General features: G+C 37.0%; 1 protein-coding gene and 1 pseudogene across 1 annotated transcript in view; both read right to left on the bottom strand.

Moving 5' to 3' along the window:
* Nucleotides 1–27,476, bottom strand: part of LRRC7 (leucine rich repeat containing 7) — a 470,136-nt gene that overhangs the window by 213,308 nt on the left and 229,352 nt on the right. The window contains exons 6-7 of the mRNA XM_036494635.2: nt 21,467–21,556; nt 17,666–17,722 (exon numbers count right to left, since the gene is read on the bottom strand). Coding sequence (XP_036350528.2) covers nt 17,666–17,722; nt 21,467–21,556 — 147 coding nt within the window. The remainder of the gene's footprint in view (nt 1–17,665; nt 17,723–21,466; nt 21,557–27,476) is intronic.
* LOC105942040 (serine-threonine kinase receptor-associated protein-like) lies at nt 169–15,690 on the bottom strand (annotated as a pseudogene).

Raw genomic sequence — 27,476 nt, 5'->3', positions numbered from 1 at the left:
TACAGATAACACAGATTTAGTTGTTCCAGCACTTGAGTTAACCCATAGTCCCCAGGATTTACTGTTGTGTTTGTCCTAAACAGAGTTAACTTTGGAAGGCAGACACCTTTTCCTGCTTGCTTATCTTAGTCCACAAATTGCATATTATCTGTGGTGAACACTTCATACTCAGCTCTTAATTTTGTGAGTTAAAGAATAGATGGAATCTGAATTTTCTGAAGCAATTTCTGCTAGTTCCTCTTCTGCTGTCAGGGAAATTCATGTTTGGTGCGGTCAGCTCTCCACTGTCTTCTTCAGGATGGGGCATTTCCCAAGGCTGTATGTTTTTTCTGCCACAGTTTGCCACAGTGTCAATGTTCCATCTTCAGAGCCACTGGTAGAGGGCTCTCCATCAGGACTAAATCTCACGCAGTGAATAGAACCAAAGTGTCCTTTGTAGGATTTGAACTCATCTTCACTATTATAATCATACTTACAAAGGTTAAAATCTTCACCACCTGAGAAGAGAAATTTTTTCTCAGGATGAAGAGATGCAGAACTGATAGCTGCAGGAGTTTTGACGGATTTAGTTAGTTCCAAACTCACTGCACAATGATAAGCAATAGATCATCCATAAGTTATAACCAAGATCTCTCCTTCAGTAATATATCCCATACTACTAACAGACATAATAAAATTTAGAGATTTTACTTCTGTCACAGTAGCATGATCCCAATGGTGAACAGTCTGATCACCAGCTGAAAGAATCTGTTTATCCTCACTGCATTATAAAGCCTTTTTAATACCAGAAGTGTGACCACTGATTTCCTTAGGTTCTGCTTCAGGTTTGTTCAAATCATATATGCATAACATTTTATCCTATCCACCAGTTAACAAAGAATTACTATCTTGTGTGAAATGCACATTCTTGTGTTTATCAGTCAGGGCCATCAATTCACCTCCTGAAACAGCACCCACACTTTGTGAAATCCGCAGCCGCTGCAGCTGCTTTGGTGGCAGCCTCATTCAATGCTGGGCCCCAAACAGCACCTTTGTGATCCCAAAATGTTCTGATCCAGACTCCTGTAACTCGATGGCAAACATAGGTTTGTCAACTTTGTAAACACTGATTAAGAAATAGCCATCGATGTGGTGATGCTGAAGGCCAGATCCATCATGGGCCATCCATCATGGCCCAAGCAGGAGAGCAGCCTCTGCCTCATGGCAATGGCAATGGAAGCGTAGCTGTGCTGAGCTGAGAGGTGTCCTTGTCTTCTCCAGCGCTGCAAGGCCCCTTTGCCCCAACATGGAGACCGGGATCAGGGAAGAGGAAAAGGTATCGAGGTCAGAAAGGGGTGAGGGAAGGAGCCACGGCTACCCAGGGTGGGCTGGGGGTGGGGTGGGGAAGGGAGGAGAGCAGGGGAGGGGGAAGGACTAGGCACTTCCCTGATTTCTATTCAACTTTTTATAGTAATCATGGTTATATCACTAGAAAGATACTTTTAAAATATAGACACATAAGAAGAAAAATCAATATAAACTTTTATCTCTAATTTGACCATTGTAACACTTCAGTGCTTCCCCCGCCCCGTTGCTAATAACTGTTAGTTACATTCATGAAATGCAAATCATACATGTCACACCTTAGCTTTAACATTCTTACATGGCTCAGTGGTTCCTTCAAAACCAAATTCCTACTCTTTCTCATTGCTGTCCATTAAAAAGTAGTTGCTTATTATATACAATAATAATGGTATTTAATCCTTTTCATAACAACTTGATAAAATAAAATCCTTTTCATAACATTTGAAATCGTGAAAGTGTACTACTATCGATTATTACTTATTATTTAATTAGTTATTCTTAGAATAACAGTGGTTTTAACTTTTTTTTTGCTTTTTCAAATAATTGTTAATTGAACCTTACAAAGTTGATATGAATTAAGTTCACATTAAGAATATTATGACACTTTTCTTCAGACTCTTAGTAAAGTGACTGTAAACAAACTAGTTTCAGAGAGATTCTATTAGAGAAAATTTTGCTTTTGATTTCAACTCTCTGCCAATGAGCACCCTAAGTTGCAGCAATGATGGCTCAAATGCTTGGGTTTTTGCCACACAGGCAACCCTGACAGAGCTCCAGACTCCTGGTTTCTCTTTGCCTCTCCTGGCTGCAGCCACTTGGGGATTAGTCCTTCCTGTTTGTCTCATTTTTAGTGCCTCCCAGTAAAAATTAAAAAAAAAAATAGTAAAAAGAGAGAAAGGAGAAATTTTATGTGTAAAAATCATAAGCAACTCTTACAATTAGAAGGTTAATGTCTGCGAAGTTGGCATACAACCAGATTCTGACCACTAAAAGTCTTCAAATTCACATTGAAGGGTGAAAGAATACACCGTTCCATCATTACAACCACCTAGGTGTGTCATACATTGCTAGTTCCTACTTTTTTCCAGTTTGATGTGTCTTTGAAGAGCTTACAATTCTCCCATCTCAGCACAGACACTGCACTTCCTTTGAAAATTATAGATCTCACAAACAGCCCTTATTTTACTGAAGAGGAAGCAGGGAGAATTTTTCACTTTTTCCTATTTTTGCCAGCTATAAATTCAGTGCAGATTTAGTGAATTGAAAATAAATACAGAAAGCTTTTTCATAAACGTGTTAGATTAGGAAGCTTCTCAAAGCAAATTAAGTAATCAGGTTAAGATACAATCTTTGATAGCATGGGAGAAAATATTTGCAAACTAAACTCTGATAAAAGATAAATATCCGTCAAATATAAGGAACATTAGAAAATCAATGACAAGAAAAGTGAGTTAAGAAATGTACAAAAGGTTTGAATAGACAATTTTCAAAAGGAGAACTACAAATGCCAAAAAAACAAAACATGAGAAAGTGATCAGTACTACCTAGCCATCAGGTAGGTGCAAATAAAAACCCACAGCAATGTATTATGTGACTCTAGTTAGAATTGCTATTATCAAAAATAAAAAAAAAGCCCAAATGTTGTAAGGCTTTGTAGGAATGTAAGCTAGTGTAGCCATTATGGGAAGCAGCATACACACACACACACACACACACACACATATATGTATATTTACACACACACCATATGACTTTGCTTTCTATTACCAAGGATATGCTTAGGGTTCTGGTCATCAGCAAAATGTAAAGAAAAAAAAAAACACAATAGGGTTTCAACTCACCACAAATGGAATGCTTATCCTCCAAAAATTAAATAAAAGGCAGTAAATATTGGGTAGGATATGGAGACAAAGGAACAACAATAAATGATTGGTGGGAATCTAAAGTAGTACAACCATTATGAAAAACAGTATGAAGAGCCTTCAGATATGAGAAAACAGATCTCCCATATTACCTACCCATCCAACTCCTGGAAATTTACCCAAACAAAATAAAATCAACATATGAAACAGTTATTTGTACCCCAATGTATATAGCAACTCAAATCATACTAGCTAACATGTGGAATTAACCCACATTCCTATCAACTGAAGACCGTATAAATGTAATAGATACACGCTGTGAAATACTATTAAGCCAGAAAATGAGAAATCCTGTATTCTGCAACAAAATGGATGTGATTGTAAATTATTATGCTTGGCGAAATAAACCAGTCCCCCCAAACAAATATATGTTTTCTCTGAAATGTTCAGTTAACACAGAATAATAAAAATGCCTAGGAAAGAAATGGACATTGTGTGAAATAATAATTTTTTTAGTCCTCGTTTATATTGTTGTGGAATTGTCCTCCTACTTCTCACTTGTTAAATATTATAGTTAGTGTTGATTGATTAATGGAGTGGATCAGAATTTTGTCTTTGCACAGATAAATAAGAAGCAGAAAGTGAAAGAGGGAGAGGGGGAGGGAGGGTCAGGGAAGTAAGCATGGTTATCTTCCAAGAATGGTACCTGTGAAATACATTAGCTCTGTCATGCTTATTATACTAAAAAATAAAAAAATAAAAGGTGAAAAAAGTAAAAAGCCATATATGAAAGAGATACTTAAATTCACAATTTTACCGTAGCATTATTCACATTAGACTAGATATGGAGTCACCTAGAGGGACATATGGCAAAAATGGGTATATGTGTGCACAATTGAATACGACAGCACAACAATGAATGAAATCATGACATTTGGAACAAAATGGCTGAAATGGGAGTGTATACTAACTGAACTAAGCTAGACATAAGAAAAAAATCACATTTTCTTTCATATGTGGAGTTTATATATATATAGTTATATGTGTATACATTAATATATACACCCTAGTAAACAGACATATATGTGTCTATATACACTTATATAGGGGGCAAAGGCTCCCTATATAAGTAGATGCCCACAATATGCTAAAAGAATGTTATCAATGTTGTCTTAATTTAAATATACATCTACAATTATATATCATTTCTTCCAAGGAGAATAAAATGAATAAAATAACATAAATAAAGGAATATTCTTGGGAAAAATGTCTCACTTTCCAAACTCTCCTATTCCCATCATGGAGGGTTGAAAATAACAATAAACATAAAAAAATACTGTACAAATTCTCTTGTACTATATTCTTTTGCCATTTGAAAGTGTCTCATCTTTCTCAATACAAGTTGACAAACTTTCTTCAGTCAGTTGTTCTTTCCCAAACTCTCCACCTAACGTAAAATGCTATTTTCCGTTTGGCAGTGACATCAGATTACTCACTTCAGGTGAATCTGAAGTTATCCTGGTTACAGGATGATTGCCAAGTCATTTTGAAGCCAGTAATATTTTCTCAGCAATTTTTTTCTTTGTCGTCTGTATAAAAGAAGCTATCTTCAGTAGTTTATTCTGATGTTTTCAAGGGCCTTCGAAAACCTCAATTTGTAGTAATCTTGTGGTTACTAGTGTTGAATCATAATAGTTCACCTTTTAGGTGGCTCAATTCTGCTAGCTAGCTATTCTTTGATATCCCATTTGAAGATTGGGTTTCATGCAGCCTATGGCCTGATATTTAGTATATATTTAAGGAATATTTTCCAAATGTTGGATGCACATTTTGTGTATGAGCAATCGAAGTGTTTACTAAGACCAAAGCTAATACATGAGTACTTGCGCTGGTGTTTAGGCATGGAATGCTGTCCCTTCCAGGTTTGCTAAGTGGGGTGTGGAAGTTGTTTCACTTTGTTAGAATATTCTCAAGTGAAATAACTACAGACACCTTATTTTATAGCCTAAGCTGCTAAACTATGGAGATTTTTTACACTGCAGGGCCCATATAGGATGTAGTCAGAATGTACTACAACTGCACAAAATACTTAAAATATCTGTTGTTTTTTGGAAACAATGTTCAAATTGCAAATAGATGCAGGGATCTTTTCAAGAATCAACTTATCTGTATGCCGCCATGCTCTAATTCCCTAGAAACAACAGCCAACCTCCCTTGGCCATTAATGGTTATCATATTCCAAGCGACTATATTAGGTCAAAGCTTGTATTTTCTTTGTTCTACGGCATTAATTTTTCTGAGAACCTGACATGATATTACCTGCATGAATCAGCAATTTTCTGGATTCATTGGCAAAAAGCTTATAACCACAACTATTTTTTTTGCAGTTCAAAATTCCTCGATGGAGAGGCTGTTAATATCCTTTCCTTTAAGATGGCCCAAAGCTTTGGGACCCTGCACCCACGTGGGAGACCCGGAAGAGGTTCCTGGTTCCCGGCATCGGATTGGCGCGCACCGGCCCGTTGCAGCTCACTTGGGGTGTGAAACATCGGATGGAAGATCTTCCTCTCTGTCTCTCCTCCTCTCTGTATATCTGGCTTTCCAATAATAATAAAATCTTTTTTAAAAAAATATCCTTTCTTTTAAGCAGCAATGTTTCATTGGTGGTAGACATCTTGCAAATAATTTTTTGATAATGTAATTGCCATGGTGCCTATCTCCTGATACTTCAAACACAGGGATATACATAGTTGATTTTTATTTCTTGACATCAACAAACACAGAAAACAACTGGTCACCAGGTAACTGAATGTTAACCACTTCAGTGCTTGGCAGATCTGAAATGAATTCTCACTAGCCTTCTGTTTTGGCTAACACAGCTTTTTTTTTTTTTGACAGACATTCATGATAGAATATATTTGAAATTATGTTGCCAAATATTTTTATTTTCATACAAAGTCATCTAATTATCCATCCAACCATCTTTCTGTTTATTCAACATATTGTTATTGCTCTGGGCATTAGAAATGGGATTATGAAAGATATTCTCCCATAAAGAAACTTATAAGCCTACAAGAGAAGTGAGTCAACAAACAACTGTGTTACAATGACGTAATTATTTTTGCTAGGAGAGCACAATAAAGGAATGTCTGAGCTAGTCTGAATGCATTCAGAAAAGGGTTTTTTTGAAGCATCTTATCTCCACAAATCAAAAGAGACAAGTAAATAAATTAATTAGAGAATAGGAAACCCATATCAGGCAGAAGGAACAATACCTCCCAAGGCTCAGAGATGAGTGGCACTTAGGGAATGAAGCATACAGACTGAAAAGAAGATAATAACAAGGAGAGAAAGCAGAGATAGATGAGGAGCAAGTCATGAGAGTCCACACTCTTAACAAGCGATTGAAAGTTATAAATATTGTTAGGATTTTAAGTTAGAAATAACATTGGATTGGAAGTTTTGCTTTGTAAAAACATATGGAGGATTGCAAAAATGGAAACATATAATTAAAATAATTGATATATGAGAAATATTCATAATTGAGTTAAAGCAATGATAACAGATTAAAAAAAAGAAAAAACAGTTTGGAGGGTAGTTTCTCACAGTGGTAATTTTACACCTATTAATGAAAAAAATTTGGATAATGACAGTCTCTGGATTAAATATAAATCTCATGAGGCCAAAGATAGTGTTCATATTTTGCTCATCCATGATATTTCCTATGCTTAACCCAATGCCTCTCAGAAAATTGTGTAACAAGCATTTTTGAGTGAATGCTATATAATGAATAAATATAGGAATTGCAGTCAGTTTATATTTATAAAATATAAATTTTATGCCTATTAGGTTGAGAATATAGCAATAAGCAAATCAGTCAAGTTTGTTGTTCTCCAACTGAATGCTTAGGAAAGAAAGAAAAGTAATAAACAAGAGAATTTGTGTGTGGAAAATCAAATAGGCCTTTTGGAAATTACCTGGGGTGAAATTGGTTATTTTAGATGAGGATCATCAAAGACTGTTTGTGGTAAGTGGGCTTTAAGATTTGGATGGCACAAAAGGAAGACAGCTTTTGGGAGCTGAGTTCCAGACAGAAGAAAATGAATAATCAAATTAGACAGATTTGACTGAACTTGCTGACTGATTGGATGTGGGAGTAAGAAATAGGCATGAGATGATTCACAGGATCTAGAAAATGTTATTTCTATTAACTGAACTTGGCAACACTGGAAAAAAGCACAGATCGTGTTATAAATGTTAAGTTCAACACTAGAATTGTTAGGTGTAAAATACTTTGATGCATTGAAATACATTGATGATAATTCACTGTTAAGATGTACTCTCTTCACTAAGAACAGGAAGGATATAGACTACAAGGCAAAATGATTATCCTAATTGGGTTCCCTTTAGGGGAGCATTTATTTTTACATTGTCAGTGAGCTAGTGTTTATTGAACATTTGCTGAATGTCAGATTTAATAACTTGCAGGAAATGTTTGTGTCATCTTTAGTATTTTTTTGAAACAATCCTGGATTTGTCTTTTTATTAGAAATCAGAATTTTAGATGGGCAGCATACACTTTTAAAAATTCTAATCTCATATTTATTTATTTTTATTAATTACATTTCATTTTGTGGCACAGTTTCATAGGCTCTGGATTCCCCTAATCTCTCCCTGTACCCTCCCCCCATGGTGGATTCCTCCACCTTGTTGCAGTATTACAGTTCAAATCCAGTCAAGATTCTTTCATTGCAAGCATATACCAAGCATAGAGTCCTGCATCTTATTGTCCAGATAAATTCAACGGTTTCTTGAGGAGACCATCTCTGGTCTGAAGGCAGAGCTGGCAGAATATCATCCCAACCAATTTAAAGCCCCAACATAACATCAACAACAATTTACAACATTCTGGAGTTAATTGACATGGTATTGAGTAGGCGAGCATTTAATTTAGTATTTAAGACACCTGTGTCCCCCATGCTGGTGTTCCTGGATTTGCTTCTTAGCTCTGGCTCCTGATTACAGTTTCCTGTTAATTCAGACCTGGAGGTGCTCAATGTTTATATTCCTTCTACCCATATTAAAGAACTGGACTGCATTTACAGCCCTTTGTGTCCTGGATCAGTCCTAGCAACTGTGGGAATGTGGGAAGAGTATCAGTAGGTAGGAATTCTCTGTTTGTTTCATCTGTCTCTCTCCCTCTTGGACTTTCTTGTATTCTTGTCCTTTTCATTGGATAAAATAATCCCAACATAATAGCAAAATTATCCCCTTCAGTGGCAATATCTCCTGTTGACTACATTTGCTGAAAGTCTTTCAAATGTTTGCCACTATTCCAAGCTAGTAGACTGTCTTTCCTGATGATACACACTTTTTGCTAATGTAGACATCCAAAGGTAACAAGACTATTTATTTCTAAGCTGTAGCCAGGAAGTCTGGACTCTTCTGTGTTCTCTCATTGTAATGATAAACAAAAATAGTTTCATTTTTTGTTTTTTTAAGAAATATTCTTTTAGAAGTTATTCTCATGATTTCTGCCCATCAAAGTAACTTATGTTCATGCATAAAAACATACAACCAATTTCCTGTGTTCAGTCTAAACCTGGGGTTTTGACTAACAGCTGTGCCATTCACTGCAAATAGATTTTAATACTACTTTGGTCCATTGGCTGTTCCATTACATATCACAGATGAGAAGCATGATAATCAGGCTTCCTTACTGAGGCAATTTTGTGGTTAACTTCACAAAGTGGGATGCTGACTAACGGTTCTCTGAGGTAGGAAGTGCTCTTTGTATTCAAACATGCGGAGGCTGTCCTGATACCAAGGTACACAGCCACTGTGACTTCAGCTAAATTCATCTCAATAGAAAAGGCTAACCTATGAGGAATTTGACTTGATAAACTTCATTGCTTGTCAGATTATTTTGAAAATGTGCCAGAAAGTTAGACTATATCAACTCGTTTTAGCAAATGTGGGTGGGACCAGAGAGTCACTTCCTTTTGTTGGAACTGCAAGAACAGCTATGATTTGTAGTTCCTCCACACGAAGTGCTGTGGCAGACGAGGCATGTATAGTAATTGTTAAGACATGATCAAGAAAAGGAGTCTCTGGTCTAGAATTAAGAATCTCCATTAGCTTCCTCTGTCATGGCCACGCTAGCTGAACACTGAACACTGAACAGCTGTTCCCTGTCTATATTTTAGTTCTCTGGCATATGCTGAACACCATATTGCTTGGCAGATATCCCTGAATCTGATTTTTTGCCTCTTTGCATGTACTGTAGGGAATTAACTTTTATCAGATCTCTTTGGTAGGCCCATTTTCTTTCATTTAATTTACATTCCTTGCTCTCTGGGAGTTGGACTGCTAAACTGCTTGTTATTTCCTGTAGAGTTCAAAATGTAAATGAAAATGTTGTATTTCAAAAGCTAAGGTGAATTAAAACAATATTGTCATTCTGAAGTAACCAAGGCCAGATTTTTACTGAACTTTCACTTTTCTGAATCAGTATGTAGATACAGGTTATATGAAGTTGTGCCCACTCAATATTTTTTAAGAATGCCATTTACTAAATTTATGCAAAGGACTTTCCTTAGGAACATTATGTAAAAAAATATCCAATTGTTGAAGCTCTGATGAATTACAACGATCAAAATCATAAATTGTTGGTATCCCTGAGGTTAATGATTCATTTTAACACTCTTGAAAATGCCTTATTGTTCTGTTATTAAAGTACAGATTTTATAAATGTGATCATTTCATATTCCTATTGGTGGTAAAGCAATTTATTGTTTTATTTCAAAAGGCAGGGAATTGGAGAGAAAGAAACGGGGAGGGTGATGTAAAGAAATCCTTATCCTACTGATTTCACTCTGCACAGGATGTAGGCATCCCAGGAGGCAGCCTAACCACCACACCAATCACCCCTTTTTGTACATTTTGTTTTGCTTAATTCTCCTTCTCCTTTTCCATGCAGGTATTCACTAACTACTTATTCTGACCTCAGTCTGAGCTGACTCAAATGCATAACCTGATATTCGGCCTATCACATCATGCACAACCATATAAAATATATAGAAATTTAGAGGATTAAGGGGTTATCAGTTTTATAGGAATTAATTCCACATGCTTTTCTGAAGCATTCTTCTCTCCTTCTATAATAATACACAGAAATTCTCATTTGATTATTATTTATTCAGCCTTTCCTTCTGAATTTTCTTAGATTTTTTTCTCACTACAATGAACGCTATTACAAAAGTAATAGATGCAGATGACAGTTTTCTTTTTTGCATGTGGACTAAATCAGACAGTCTAATTCCACTTTATTTCAAATGGATTACAAACTATCAATACATTTATTAAATAATTCTCCCTTTATACTGATTTAAAATACCAATCCGTACAAATAGTGAGATTTACCTCTGACTTTATAAATTTCTCATTATGGTTGTGAAATAATATTTTATAAGAATACCAATAATAAATTCTAGAGTCTTGCAATTTTCCAGCAATAAATTTTATACTTTCTTGTAGTTTTATGCTGTTTCTTTTTCTAACATAGACCTTAAGACTATTTCATCCAATTAAAATACTTTGGAATGGTGAGGGGAGTTGAGTTAAATAAAAACTGACTTCATTAAATAATAATTTGCATATAAATAGCACTTTGGTGATATTGAATCTTGCTCGATAAGAGATATGTCTTTTCATTTATTCAAATCTTTTATGCCCTTTATATCTTTGCTATCCTTCATATTATTTTTTTCCCTATTACTGAGTTTTGTTGCTCTGGAGAGTGGAGTACTCTTTTTTTCCACATCCTCTTTTTTTCTAGAATGGGAAAAATACTCACAATTTATTTTGTCTCTAGCCATTTAACAAAATATATTTATTCAATCTAATACTATATTAGACCTCAGATTTTTTAAGGCTACATGGAACCCTTGGAAATCTGGTGGGCAAAAAACACATAATTGTTGTTATTTGTTTTATATATGTGGATCCATAAATCAGAAAGTTGTGTTTGAATTCCTAGTCTGCTTTTTAAGAGTTGTGCTATCGGTCCTCTTAAGTGTTATTTTCCTGCCCCATAAATGGGAATTCATAATGATATGCACCCGATAGTGATATCATGTGGGTTAAAGACATTAATGATGTATTACAGTCCAAGGTCTGGCAGGTTTAAGACACTGAGAACTTATAAGACGAAGACACTCTCTAGCTTAAATGAAATAAAATAGTCTAAAAAAATAGGACTGCTGAGTATTTAACAAAATAGAGCAAAACACAGAATATGTATTTCACTTAGTGAATTAGGGACAAACCCTAACTGGAGAAGTGATGTGTGTGTAAACAAAGAAAACAAAAGGTAAATAGAATGGTAAATTAATTTAGTCACTTTTGGAAAACAGTGGGAAAAACAACTGGATCATAAGACTGGCGTCATAAAATTGGATATAATAAACTGCTCACATGCTTTAGTTCAATTAAACTTGTTGATAATGGGAAATTAATACAATTTCTGCAAATAGTAAATCAAATCACTAAAATCTAAATTAATTTGCATAGGTTAACTAGGATTTGTTGTTGTTGTTGTTGATTTAAAACTTGGACCAGGGCCTGGCATGTTAGCCTGGAGGCTGGAGTCCTTGCCTTGAACCCACTGGGATCCCATGTAGGCTCAGGTTCGTGTCCTGGTGTCCCTGCTTCCCATTCAGCTCCCTGCTTGTGACCTGGGAAAGCAGTCAAGGATGGCCCAGGGCCTTGGGACTCTGCACCTGCGTGGGAGACCTGGAAGAGGCTCCTGCTCCTGGCTTCAGATTGGTGCAGCTCTGGCCATTGTTGCTGCTTGGAGAGTTAATTGGCTGATGGAGGATCTTCCTCTCTGTCTCTCCTCCTCTCTGTGTATCTGACTTTCCAATAAAATAAAAATCTTTAAAGAATTGGATCAAAGGAGTCAGTCCCTATTAGTTGAAAGAAACCTTTCCCACTATTTGGAATTCTTTGTTTCTTTCTGAACTTTGTTAGCTCTATATTAAATTGTCACATTTAGAAAAAGGTTGGCACTGAAAATCTTTATAATTTGACTAAGAAAATCTTCCTCAAAATGATTAATTTACACTTGTCAGAGAGAAAGACTTAAATAATATCAGAACCAATAAGGCTAATTGCACTAGAGCAAAGTGAAAGGAATATGAATCTGACGTAACTTATAATAGAAGTCTTCTGACAGCTGATGACTGAATATGCAAATGATCAGATTTTTCTAAAATTTGTAAGTTCTCTCAGATTCTTGGCAATGTTCATGCTCCAAAATACTTTGTCAGAACTGCAGACTTATCTCTACTTTGAAAGCATTCTCCCAACAATTCATAACCTTGTCTCCTGAACTCATTCTTTCTTTCTCATTGTGGATGTATACATTGGATTTTACCTTATTCACACTTGGTGCAGGGGAGGGTTTCCGGAAGCTAGGCAGCGTTATGCTTGCCAGCCTCCTGAACCGACGCATCTTAATACTTGAACTGTGAAAACTGTGTCCAGAATAGCAATGCTGGTGTAGTAAGGTGTGACTCCATAACCCCTGCTCTCTCGTGGTGGCACTCTTAGCCAATCTCATTTACACTCAGAAGACCTTGGTCTCTGTGACCAAAAATGTATTGCACAATGGGGGGGGGTGGATATAATTTCTGAGATCTAATTATAAAATGATTAAAGCTTTTGTCTGTGTCTCTTTCTCTCTCTCTCTCTCTCTCTCTCTCACACACACACACACACCCCTGAGAGAAACCAAGTTGTGAAACTTAGAGCAATCCTTTGAAGAAGCCCATTGGCACAGGTGTGAAGTCTGAACCTCATCTGCTACCCATTACCCGAGTGAGATTAGATGCAGATGCTTAACCCGGTAAAGTTTTGCATCACTGGAGCCCAGTTTTTGAGACATCCTGAATAGCATCACCCAGAAAGCAGCCTTTCCTGGCTTAGTGACCCACAGATAATTTTACACACAGAAATAAATGAAACAAGGAGCAAAACTGGTAAAACAAGGCAAGCATAGACTGAGGTTTCTCTTGACAGCCAACATTCATTCTAACTCTGCCATCCACATAATCTCCTGACTACCTCCCCGAAACAGGATGATTTGGTATAAGGGAAAGTTGGATTATATAGTTTTTTTTAAGCTGTTTAATCATATCACTTATTAAGCATAATCAAGACCAGATTGATTTCATGATTTTAGAGCAAATACATATTATAAGAATTTTTCTCTTTGATGCATCTGTGGACACTGTCATAAAGAAATATTGTGCAAAAATTTGTAATACTTCTGTTTATGATAAAAAATGGTTTTAGAATCTAGACATATAAAAATATCTCCTTGAGTTTAATAAAAAGATTTCCATTTTAGTGATATTTTTTCACAATTTTTACATACACACTGTACAGATTTGCAGGTATAATTAAGACACAGGATGAAGATAAAAGTCGCTGAAGACCCATATTTGTATCATGTTATATTTTGTTTTTATTCCTGAGGAAACCACACTATCTCGTATTGGAGTAGTTTTAAAATTAAAACTGTTTCTCTTAAAATCATGTTTTAGGTGTTCAGCTTTGGGGCTGGGGAGGGTGTGAGGGCTGCCTGAGCCAGGCCGGACCCAATTCTTGGGACTTGGCCCAAGAACACCGTCACCACACAGTGAGCAAGTCCTAGGCTTTTGGGTGGCCAATGCCCCAATTGGGTGCCAGACTCTGCCTGCAGGCTGCACAGCTGTGAGCTCTATGGTTTTTAGGGTATGTATTTGCTTCTTTGGGACATCCATGGATAAGGCCCATGAGTGTAGGTGAAGGACGAATCCTGTGTGACTCCCAGTGATGGGGACACGGAACTTCCTGGCAAACGTGGGGACTGAGACCTGGTGGTTTGGAGGGGAGAGTCCATAAAATCCATTTGGGCTGGACTGATTCACCAACCCACATGGGAATCCTGAGATGGGCTGTTAGTGTATAGCATCTCTGACTGCCACACGCCAGTCCACACGAAAGCTATGGTTGGGGGTCTGTCTGGCAGGGCTAGGCACCAGTACCTGACTGAGTGTTGGAACAGAGGATGGGTCACATTAGGCAGGGTCGTGACAATAACCAGAACATGAGAGAACCAGGTACGGGAGTAGATTATGTGGGGGATGTGTGGGCCAAACCCTGTGGAAACACAAATCTCACTAAGTGTTGGGGTGGTGATGGGCTGAGCTAGGTGTCACCAAGGAACCTGCCATCACTCATGGGTAAAGGAACCAACAACAGTCGACTGGTCAAGGCAGCAGCACCTGAATGTGCATTCTAGAACACGGTGTGGGGTGGGCCGGGCTGCAACGTTCACCAGCTCATACAAGGCCAAAATGGAGGGGCAAACTATGCCAGACACTGGCCTAACACCCACTGGCATGTATGAGATCTGAGTCTGGGAGTGGGTCAACAGGGAGAACTTGGGAAACTCCTCTAGTTGGTCATAACTCTCACTGGCGATAACATTGTTCAGGCCTGAAGGTTGGACAGGCTGGGCAAAGTAGCTCTAATGGCTGGCTAATGTGTGGGTTGGTAAGGGAACTGGGCAGACCAGACAGGGCCAAGCAAACCTTAGCTCACAAGCAAAAATAGAAATAGGATGGAGCAGAAGTCATGCCAAGCTAGGCTCTTAAACCTACTGGTCTGCATAAGCCAGGGGTGCCAGGCCACTGCATTGAAGGCAAAGGCCAAGACAGGTGAGGGGCTATGCCAAGCTGAGTCAGAGCAACTACTGGCACATGTGCGATCTATGGCTGGGAACAGGCTTGGTTGGGGAGCTAAGAGAACACCCTAGCTAGGTTGGGGTTCCCACTGGTGAGTGCAGTGGCTGTAGTGGGGGCTGCACTCTGGTCTCATATGGCTACAGTATCCCTTGACCCAAGTGTGGACTGGGACAGGATGCACCAAGTCGGGTTAGAATCTAGCACCATCTCGTGCTCTAGAGGACCAGGGTAAATGTAGAATGGACGAGGCTAGGTCTCTGCCCCTAATGGGCCATGTATGAGCTGTGTCTGGGTATGGACAAGCCTTGGCTGGGCTGAAACATCCAACAGTAAGAACCAGAATAGGGTGAAGGCCAGTCAGGAAAGATCACTTGTTTCTGCTAGGACAGGAGGTGGACTAAGTAGGACTGGCCCAGGGATCCACTGATATGCCCAAGATCTAGCACTGGGAGAGGTTCTGATGGAGGAGCCTGGGCAACTCCTCTGGCAGGACACAGTCCCTGCAGGTGAGCATAAGAAGCACGATAAGGTACAGCCCAGACTAGGCCATGAAAGGTACCCACCATCATACATTTGGCTCAGGTCAGGGGCAGACCAGACAGAAACAGTTCACATTACCCACTGGTGAATCCGAGCACCACAACAGAGTATAGGTCAGGCCATGTTTGGTCGCAACACATACCAGTACACATTTCGGCTGGGATGGGGTGCTAGTTGTGCTGGGCTAGACTGTACCCCTCACCAGCTGAAATTGGGGGTGGGCCAGCCCAGCTACAGAACTGCCACTGGCAAATGCTGAGGAGAGTGGGACCATGCCAAGCAGGGCCAGAGCACCCAACCAGCACATGTGAGAACCAGTGGGGGAGGGGGAAAACCGGTAAGGGAAACAGGTAGGGCTCCACTGCTTGACTGCCACTCCCACTGGAGAGCATGAGTTGCGATGGAGCAGACCAGACCAGGCAGTGCTATAGCACCTGTGGGCCTCATGGGAGCTAGCTCAGGGAAAAGCCAGGCTGGGCTGACTGTTCCTACTGGTGCAAGCATAATTCAGAGTGGGTGAGGGCTGGTTGGGTGTTGCTGCAGCATCAGCAGGCAGATGCTGGCACAGGGGGAAATTTCTGTCAAGTTAAACTACAGAACTACCTGCAGAGAGCATGATCTGGAAGTGGGAGTGGGCCCAGCAGAGAAAAAGTGGGCACCTCCCTCTTGGGTTACCACTCCCACTGGACAGCATGAATACCAGGACTAGAACAGGGGTGGCTAGATAGAACAGCACCCGACAGCATGTGAGTGGGCTGGACAATACGGCTGGTTGGGTTGAACTAGGCTTCAATGCCCATTGACATGTATAAGAGCAATATGGGATGTGGGACAGACTGAACAAGTGTGCTGTACATCCTGGCAAGCACTGGAAGCAGGGTAGGGGGCAGGCCTGGTGGGGGTTATTGGCAGTCATCCCAACTAGGCTGCAACTCCCACTGGTTTGCAAGAGGACTGAGTGTGTGCTGGGCAGAATCAGGCTTGACTACAACACCCATTGGTTCGTGTGGAAGACAGGTCTGGGAATGGAAATGCCCCAGCAAATGCAAAGCCCAGCATATGTATAAGCTGATTGGGTGACTGACTGTGTTGGACCATGTTCAGGCATTCACACACAAGAATCAGGTCAGGGATCATCTCAGATGAAGGTTTTTTTGGGGATCCCAACAATTGAACTGCTGATCTCAGAACCCCAATCATGGCTGGGAACAGGCTTGGTTGGGGAGTTAAAAGGACACCCAAGCTGGGTTGGGGTTCCCACTGGTGAGTGCAGGGGCTAGAGTGGGGGCTGCAGGTTCCATGGTCTGACCATGGAGTGTAGTAAATATGACAAATTTCAGTTCAGTAAAATACCGTTTATAAGTCCTTATGATATTTAAAAAGTAATCACTAAACTCAATATGTTTCTGTAATGCTGTAGGAAAGTAATATAGCAGCACTAGCATCTTAATCATGTAAGCAAATTTGTTTCTTTACATGAAAACTCAATTTTAAAAAATTATTTTTGATTTCCAAAATTAACTGTATCTCATATGCGTGAACAAGACCAAGCAGGGCAATTCAAAGCATTTTTAAATTAAACATTACATAAAAGAATAAAGTTTATTTTTTATCTTATAATGTCTCATATTTTATATAAACCAATCTTTAGATTAATAAAAATCAATAGTTTGTAAGAATATATGAATGCAACTTTTTGCTAAACTACTTTAAGATTTCTTGAAAATCTTATTTAATTTAATTTTATTTTATTTTTCAGACTTTCTGGCATATTCTTGTCTGAAAAACTGAAAAATGTCACTCTCCATAAGTTAAGTTGAAGAATTAAGCACCCTTTTAGTGTGGGAAACTGTTGTTTTCAGAACAATTTGTATCTTCAACCATGAAAAATAGTTTAAATGGAGTCTTCTCAACTTGAATTGTAGTTGTACGGCTGAATAAGATAGAATACCTTCTCAATTAATATAAATCTCAGGCTTAGAGTATACTTTCCCTTCTTTAGGTAAAATTTATAAAACACTTAGGCTGATCAAAGGGGAACAGAGAGGCAAAACAGAAATCAACAATCAATTTTCCCTGCTAGTGATAAATAATAATTTAAAATGTAAAAAAGACACTGTTACTTACTTTGGTAGAGTTTTCAAATGATTTTCTCTTAACTCCAAGATTCGTAATTTGGCAAGTCTGTAAGAAAGAATTTATAAAAATTCCATCTTAATATTTTTTGCATAAAATTTCTTTTTATGGTAAAGTGAAGTATATTAAATTATCCAAATCACTATACCAAACACTTTTCATGGCTATAGACTTTAAAGAAATATATGAGTTGAGTTTCATCAACGATATCAGCAAATCCATCTTCTAAATTTCATGTTTTAGAAAATGCATTCAGGCGCTTGCGTTGTGATGTAGTGCATAAAGCTGCTACCCGTGATGATGGCATAGTGCATAGGCATTGGTTCACACCTGCTGATCCACTGCTGATCCAGTTCCATGCTAATGGCCTGTGAGATGACTGGAAGATGACTCATGTGTTTGAGACCCTGCCACCCACATGGGTTACCCAAATGAGATTTCTGGCATTTATAAAGACCCAGTACTGGATTTCATAACCTCCTGGGGAGTGAGCCAGCAGATCAAAGATCTCTCTGCTTCTCTACCTCTCTTCTTTGTACCTTTGACTTCCAAAATAAATAAATCTTCTAAAAATAAGCTTAGTGTTTTAAATTCATATGTTTATTACGTTATTGATGAAATTAACTTTAGACCAGCTACATTTATTCTACCAGGTGTTCACGTGGATCTCTCCCTTTTTCTTCTAAATCTCAGTATTAAAAGTGATTCAGTTTTTCAGAATTAGGTGTATATGCTGCTAGTAAAAAATGATTTTTAATCGTTCATTCACATGTCTCAAGCATTTTCAACTATTATAGCAGCAGGATGACATCTTGTGACTAATTTTTGGCTTTTAGAGCACAAAAGTTGAGGTTTTAGGAAAAAATTTATAGCTGACTTTTTCTTCAAAACACTCAGCTGAATATTGAAAATCTCTCTATGCACATTTTGGTAGGCAATTTATACAAGGTAAAATTCTATTTTCACAAAGTTTTCATATTAGTCCTATGTTTTCTGTTCATCCAACTATCTTCCTCTTATTAGGATTTCTTAGAGTTGAGAAAGAAAAGGAATACAACATTTATTATAGTCATAATTAAATGTTTTCTGGGACAAGTGCAGTGGCAGAGTGGCTAATTCTCAGCCTTGTGAGTTGGTGTTTCATATGGGCTCCAGTTTGTGCCCTTACGGCGCTACTTCACATGGAGCTCTTGTCTATGACTTGGGAAAATGGCAGAAGTTAGCCCAGCCCTTGCATCCATGTGGGAGCCAGAGAGGCTCCTCACTTCATGTGGTTCTGGTTGTTGCAGCCATTTGGAAAGTGAACTACCAAATGGAAGATCTTTCTCTTTATCCTCTTTGTAAATTTTGCCTTTTAATTAAAAAAAAATTCAAAAACATTTATTTTCTGATTTGCTAAGTCCAAAGAATACTATATTCTGTGTTTAGTACTAGAAGGACAGAGCTAGATTATTTGGACATTCTGTAAAATACCAATACATTCAGAAGACAGGCTAATGTTCATATTTTAATATTTATTTGCTTGAAGAAGTTACAAGGAGGGAGAGACAAAAATCTTTAGTCCATTGGTTTACTGCCTAAATGGCAGCCACTGCCAAGGCTGGGTCAGGCCAGAGCCAGAAGCCAGGAGCCTCACTGGATCTCCCAAACGGGTGGCAGGGACCCAAACTCTGGTGCCATCTTCTGTCACTTTCTCAGGCCATTAACACAGAGCTGTGTAAGAACTAGAGCAGCTAGGACTGCAACTGGTGCCCCTATGATATGCTGTGTCACAGGTGGCAGCTTTCTGCATTGTGCCACACCACCAGACCCCAGACTTACGCTCTTCTGAGGAGCTATGAAATTTGAAAATTGCCCAAAACGTATGTGTTCATAGGTGTTGTGATATCATAACTGACAAGGAGAAATAAGGGTAAAATTGATATACTCTCAATATTTAACTGGAGGCAACTACATATTAAATGATTTCACAGTTCTATTGAGATCTTCATGTCATGTATCTGTCAATAGATTGATAGGTGTCAAGTTAAGCTTATGTACAATTTCAGAGATGATAATTTCAAATAAGTGCAGTGGGCAATATACTTAAAATGTCCTGACTTAAATTTTAAACAACAAAACCCCACTAATTCAGTTCTGAAGATTGGAAAATATATTCAAAAATACAATATTGAAAATAAAAATTATCCATGCTTACTTCTGTTTCATGCATTACATATCACTGTTCAAAACACACCTTACACATTTTTCTATAATCATTCTTGGCACAGGGATTTTTAAAAAATTCTGGGGCAGGTTTTGGACACTGGTGTCTCCTGTTGGATAGTCTGGGCTTGACACCTGCTTTCTGCTCTTGACTCTAGTTTCCTGCCAGAGCAGACCTTGAGACACAGCAATGTTGAATGAAGCTTGGGTTCATGCTACCCATGTGGCAGACCAGGACTGAGTGACCTAGTTTGGTCCTAGGAACATGTGAGGAATGAATGAGCAGATGAGATTTCACACTCTCTCTTTTGAGATTTTCTCTGTCTCTGTCTCTCTCTCTCACACACACTCTCTCTCACTCAAAAAAAAAAAAATACATTGAATGGAAAGAAAATTCCTGAAATACTAATTGATAAAATGCATGATCATAAGGATGGAGCATCACATTTTCATCTTATCTGATAGGAAGATTATTGATTTCACTTGTTTTTACATTGTAAATGATACATTTCCATAAATCCTATTGTGATCTTGGGAAGCATTTTCAGAAATAAATTACAAAGATCATTGTAGTGTAACTATTCAAAAATTTTTAAAAAGATTTATTTATTTTTATTGCAAAGTCAGATATACAGAGAGGAGGACAGACAAACATGAAGATCTTCCGTCTTATGAATCACTCCCCAAGTGGCTGCAACTGCTGGAGCTGAGCCAATGTGAAGCTAGGAGCCCGGAACCTCTTCCAGGTCTCCCATGTGAGTGCAGGGTCTCAAGACTTTGCTTTCCTAGGCCACAAGCAGGGAGCTGTATGGGATTAGAACCAGTGTCCATATGGCATCATGGCACATTTAAGGTGAGGACTTTAGCCTCTAGGGCACAGAGCCGGGCCCTATTTTCAAAAATTTTAAAGCATGCATCCCTACACAAAGTTCATAATATTTTATAATCTTACTGGGAGTTTAAGGTTATCTCATCCTCATCTTCCTGTAATAATTGTTCTCAATTTTGTAGAACATAATACCCTTCATTTTAATTTTAATTTGCATTATGTAATTTATTTGTGAAAATAAACATTTTTCCTGTGTTTAGTAGTGCTTGTTATTCCTCATTATGAACTGCTTATACATGCAATTCATCCATTTCCCTCTAAATCTTTATGTTTACTTTCATTTCTAAGAATTCTTTGCATGCTAAGTAAATAAATAATTGATTTTTTAGCATAGCAACCTTTCCCAGATAATTGCTTTACCTTTTTACGATATTAATTTGTCTTAGAAGTATTTATATACTACCATTCCATCTATTAATTATGGTACTATGCTAATAAGATTGTGAAGTGATTTCCTGGCATATCATTTCTACTCTTTTTGATTGAGTTTTCCATAATTTATTTGAGTAATAAAGTCATGAAAAGACTTAAATTCCTCTTTTTCCTTGCAGAAAGTTTCACTAGTTAATGGTTTCATTTATTGAATAATAATCAAGAGTGTCTTGAGCACAATTGCCACTTTGGACAACTCATTTACTGATGCTGGTAAAGCGCTTTTAAGGCTGAAATAAGGTTGAAATAAAACTTCTTATACTTACCTTCCAAAATTCGCTGGAAGAAATTCAAGGAAAGCATCATTCAAGTAGAGCTGGGTCAGATTTAGAAGCTGTGTGAAACCATCAGGGAGTCTAAAAAGGAGTTAAAATTTTAGTTATTGCATCAATGTTGCTATAGAAACAGAACAAAAATGTATCTCTAAGGAGAAAAAATAGAAAAGTAATACATTTTTTCAGCTTTCCTTTGGTATCATGGTAATGGAAGAATTTATTGAGCATGTTGTTACAGCTTGAAAATTTTTCCTGTTGTTAAAATAAATGGCATTCGCCCACCTCCACACTGTTCTCCTAAACTGAGATTAGTATCACTGCCAAAGTCATTTGCAGCAACTTTTACTGCTGGTCTCACTGTTTGCATGCAAATCAAGATATATTCCACAGAACACACAAGGTGTATAGCATAATCTTTAATTTTAAAATTAATGTTTCTTTATGAGTATAATATTCACATCAATTTTTAGGTAAGAATATCTACATATTGAGTCATTTCACCTGATCACTTAAATCTGTGTATAAATTGCTACAGTGATGACTAAAACTACTTGACATGAAAAGGGCAGGGGTACCCTGGCCTCTGAACTCCTAATTTCGGTAATGCAGGCTCAACATGCATGCACATGATGATTTAAGTTGGTCTGATTCTTGTTTACTACAAATGAGTAAGAACATTGAAAGGATGATTAAACAGAATTATAAAGGCCACAAGAGACATTAAAATTGAGAAAATATCATTTGTAAGAATTCAAGAAATTATATAACATAATCATTTGAAAGATTAATTCTTTGTTCAATAATTTCCCTGCAGGTTTTAACAAAGAATATCAAAATTTTCCCATGAGTTAATTTCTACTTAAATATTGTTAATGCCTTTATCTAAAGTCCAGCTAGATTGTGTTCTTATATAAAACAGGCTTCACATTTGTCTTTTTCTAGATCAACAAACTACACCCTCGCTTGCTTTTGCTGCTAAATTGTTTAACAATCCACCGATAGTCATTCATTTTACTTGTCCTGATGTTTTGGTTTTCTAACATCTATCTCTACTCTGCTACAACAACAGCACTCATTAAGGACTCCAATGACCCTCTAAGTCCCAATTCTATCAGATGTATTTCATTTTTATCCTACACATAGTTGCTATTACCAGCTGTTTTCCCTTTTCTTTAATAATAATTTTCTGCTTCTGTTCCAGCTCCTGTACATTATAAATATATATGATTATATATACATAATATGTGTGTATATATATAGGTATACACACACATACGGGGGGGTCGGAGGAGATGGAGAGAGACAGAGAGAAAATGTCTTAGGCACCCACAACAGAAAGAAGCAAAATCAGTATTTTCAAACCTTCCAGGTCTCATACATGAGTCCATCTCCCTATTTACTCCAAAAACTAAATACTCCTGATGATGTCATTATAAAAATTTTAAAGAGTTTTATTAAAATTGTTAATGTTTAATGAAACAGCATGATAGTTTTGCATGTCTTTTATCATTCTGTGAATCGTCATATTGCATACATTTTCCTAAGGCTTAACGAAGACAGTATTACATTTTTGAATTTCATTCAATTTGAGGTTGATAATTGGTAATCATAGGTTAGTTTTCCATTGTATAGATGTACCACAATATATTTTCAATTATTCTAAAGAAAGCTATGGTTGTTTCCAGCTTTGTATTCTATATTAAATGTATTTCTTCAGTTACTTTTATAATTTACGTTCTGGGGTAAATTTACATGACAGGAGCTAGGTTAAACTCCTAATCATGAAATTACTACTTCATAAAACTGCAAGCTTAAGTTTATTAAATGTAGTCATGTTACATCAAGTGTGATTTTATACATTTTCAATCAAACTTATGTTTTTCATGTTTTTCCCAGCCCTTGGTTTTATCATCCATTCTACTTTTGCCAATTTGGTGAATACAAAATCTTCATAACATTTTTTTTTCTTGATTAGTTATGAACATTTTTCTGAAATTTGCCAGAGATATCTTTCCTTTTCTGATGAAGTTCTTGTATATTTATTTCATCCATGTTCCTACTCATATTCATATGTGCTGCCTTTTTTATTTGCGTGTGTACTAGAGTCACAGCTAACTGCAAGCAACCTCTTTAAAGAGCTCCTTCAACAGCTTGAATCTACACCTTCAAATCCATGGCTAGCCACAGTTCTAGAAAATGGATGTAACGCACAAATGCTCAACTGATGACTAACAAGAATGGAAAAACTTCAATCTCCACATCCATTGTGTTGACCCACTCTGTGCTGTGTGTTTTACAATGTTTCCAAGAATTTCTGCAGAAATTAGGGTTTAGTGGCTCATATGAGTAAACAGATTGATAATTAACATTCAATTACCATTCCTCAGATCATCTACTAAATATATTGCTTGTATTCATTTCTAACCAACTTCTTATGAGGCGTACAAACCTATTAATATTTCCATGCTGATATAATTTTTATGGATTTTTCAGTATATTAACTTTACATTAGTTATTTTTGCCACAAATATCATGTCTTAATTTGTGTTTTAGACTTGTTCTGTAGGGGTAAAACCTTTTAGAGAATTTTTCTATACATTTTGGAGAGATAGGAGTCACAGAGGAAGAAAAGACAGAGATAATGTGGATATAAGGAGATCACTGAATTGGGTACAGCAGAGAAGAGGAGTTATACATTGATTACTTCATGTATCACTGAAGTAAGAGAAGAGACTATCAGCATCATCATCTTGTTTTGCAATCTTCTTATTTCCTTCAGTTATTCATGAGGAGACACTATTTATGGTTTTGCACAAGTTTCACATGACAGAATTAAAAGACAAATTGCTAAAATCCAGCTTCACTATTAATGGTATAAAAAGACTTTAAAATTAGTCTTTTTCTGGTTAAGACAATAATTTGAAATACCAAGAACCCCTCAGTAAGGTATAACCTTACACTTAAGTAGTGAGAGGTATGATAATATCTCCTTGATCAAAAAGTCTGTTTGCTTCTTGCTACTTGCTGATAATGCTTTCCTGGTTTGACATAGAAATATATGGTTTGTTATAATGAATACTTCTGGGGCCTAGAATTGTGAAACAGCAGGTTAAGTAGCCACCTTCAACATCAGCATCTGATAATACTGGCTGGTCCACTTCCTTTCTAGCTCCCTGTTAACATGCCTGGTAGAAGATACAGCCCAAGTAGTTGGGCCTTTTCTGCCATGTTGGAGATCCAGCTGGAGTTTCTGGATTCTGACTTTGATCTGGTCTATCTTCAACCATAATGGACATTTGATGAATGAATAAATTGGTAGAAGATGTCTCTCTCTCTCTCTTTTTCTCTCTCTCTTTCTCTTTCCCTTTCTCTCTCTCTTCCCCCATCCCTCTCTCAGCTATAATGGATATTTGGACAATAAATAAGTGGGTAGAAGATGATTCTCTCTCTCTCCCTCACTCTCTCTTATTCTCGCCTTCTCTCTCTCTCTCTCGCTCTCTCTCTCTCCTTCTCCCTCTTTCTCTGTCTCTGTACAACTCTGTATTTCACATAAAATATTACCTTTATAATGAATACTTCATTTAGGATTCAAGAACTGATCACATATTGCTGATTCAAATTGTAAAACTGAACTAACAAAAACTGTCTAAAATAAACTAAAATAAATGCAAGGTAGTTTTTACAGCCTGAATATAAACAAATATAAACTCAAATTTTATATTTAACTTCTCTTTATTAAGAAGTCTGAAGTGGGGGCCAGTACTGTAGAGTGGCTGTTTAAGCACCCAGAATTCTGTCATCCCACATGGGCATCAGCTGTTCCACTTTTTATCAAGTTTCCTATAAATGCACCTGGAAAAGCAGACGAGCATGCATCAAGTCCCTGGAACCCTGACACCAATGTGGACCCTTGATTTTGCATTGGCCTGGCCCTGGCCTATGTGACCATTTGTGGAGTGATCTGGCTGACATCTCTCTCTCTCTCCTACTTTTTTTGAAGCTCAATCTTTCAAATAAATCAATAAATCTAAAGAAATAAAGAAGTGTGAAGTTAGGGGTATATTTTTGGGTATGCCTTATTTAGTAGCATATGTATGTTTTAATTTAATTCATTGCAAGAATTTATTGAATAATTATTCTGTAATTAGATCCAAATTTAATGTCTTCTTCCTTCCTCATGCTCCTAATAAGATTCTGTTTACAGTTTTAGTAGGATGCTTAAATCAATTATGCTTCACATCAGTAATTAGAATTTTCTTATCCTACAAAAATGATGAATTATCTGAGGATAAAAATGTAAAAAAAATTAAGACATTTATTTGTTTTTACTTGAAAGTCAGATTTACAAAGAGAAGAAGAGACAGAGAATCTTTATCTGCTAGTTCACTACCCACATGACTGCAGCACCAGAGCAGTTTCCATGTGAGTGCAGGGATCCAAGGACTTGAGCCATCCTTTTGCTTTTCCAGGTTAAAAAAAAAAAGGGAAGTGGATCAGATGTGGAAAAGCTGGAATAGATGTCCATATGGGATATTGGTCCTACAGACAAAACATTACTGTGCTATACCACCACACCAGGTCCAAAAATCCTTTACATTTACTGAACAATATAATGTAATTTGAAAAGAACAGGTGAGAAAAAATGAATTAGAAGCTATTTGAAAACAATACAGAATAGCATGTGTGCTAAAGATGTTTCTGTTTTGTTTTATTTATGTACTAATTTCATGGCAGAATTTTGCAGTTTCCTATGTGGATAGTGTCCTGCTTCTCAGAACACCATTTCCAGAAGAGCATGTTCAAAGGAAGATTTAACCACTAGACTATGCTGTTTGATAAATATGATCATGTATTTTTGCTTTCCCCCAAATCATTCAGTGACATTCAATGTGCTATACCAGGGAATGTCTGAAGAAATCGTTTTACTATTCCAAAATAACTTGCTGGCTTTCTAAATTTGATTGATTCAGTAAAAATAAAAGTAATATGCTTGTGTTTTTTAAATTTATATATAATCCTGTCTACCAAATAGATGCTTTTCTTTTACCAACTGGCTAAATTTAAAATGATATATTCAATATACAATAAAGAAAGTTAAACAGAAGAACCACACATGAATGTTGGTTTAGCAGCTGAGCACAATGATGAAAAAAAAAAAAGGCCCTGGATTTGATTCACAGTTTTCCTCATGGCTTTGTACGTTATTTGACCTTTAAACATTATTTAATTGTGTGATTTAGTGTTCTTTTTTTATAAAGGATAATGCTAATACACAGACATTAGATTTTCTTGAAGTCAGCTTAATTCTAACATGAAAACCAGAAAGATTACAAGAAAAAAATTTTAGATTAATTTCAGGCTAAAATGCCATATATATGTGTGTGTATATGTACATATATGCATAGACATACACATCTATATATTATATGTATATAGTTATGTGTGTATATCTATACATATATACACATATACACATATATCTACATACAGACATATCTATCTATATCTGTCTAGATAGATATAGATATGTGTGCATATATACATATATACACATGCACACACATCTCTATACATGTATATATACACATATATGTGTTTATATATGTGTATGTATGTATATATATGAATAACCCATAGCAACATCAGCAAATTGGAGGCATAAGTATGTAAAAACAGTAATACTTTGTCACAAACTAAAGTTTAATCTTGGAAGGCAAAACTGGATGACATTTAAAACTCATTAGTGTTAGTCAACACATGATTAAACTGAAGAATGAAGATTATATGGTCATTTCAGCAGATATTTAAAACCTCCAATTTAGACGACACTCATCATGCATTGATAAGAAACACTTTCAGTAAGCCAGCTATCAGAGGTGGGCAGATGCTTCTGAAGGGTCTCCATGTCCCTTAATCTTAGGCTTATGCCCGTCTAGCATATTCTCCCTTTGAGAGGAGCTGTGATTTATCACTAACACAAACTGACAAAAATGACAGAGGT

Source organism: Ochotona princeps, chromosome 2 (assembly GCF_030435755.1).
Source record: "Ochotona princeps isolate mOchPri1 chromosome 2, mOchPri1.hap1, whole genome shotgun sequence".
Taxonomy (NCBI): domain Eukaryota; kingdom Metazoa; phylum Chordata; class Mammalia; order Lagomorpha; family Ochotonidae; genus Ochotona; species Ochotona princeps.
Note: the sequence above shows the minus strand (reverse complement) of the source record. Positions and strands in the feature narration are given on the sequence as shown.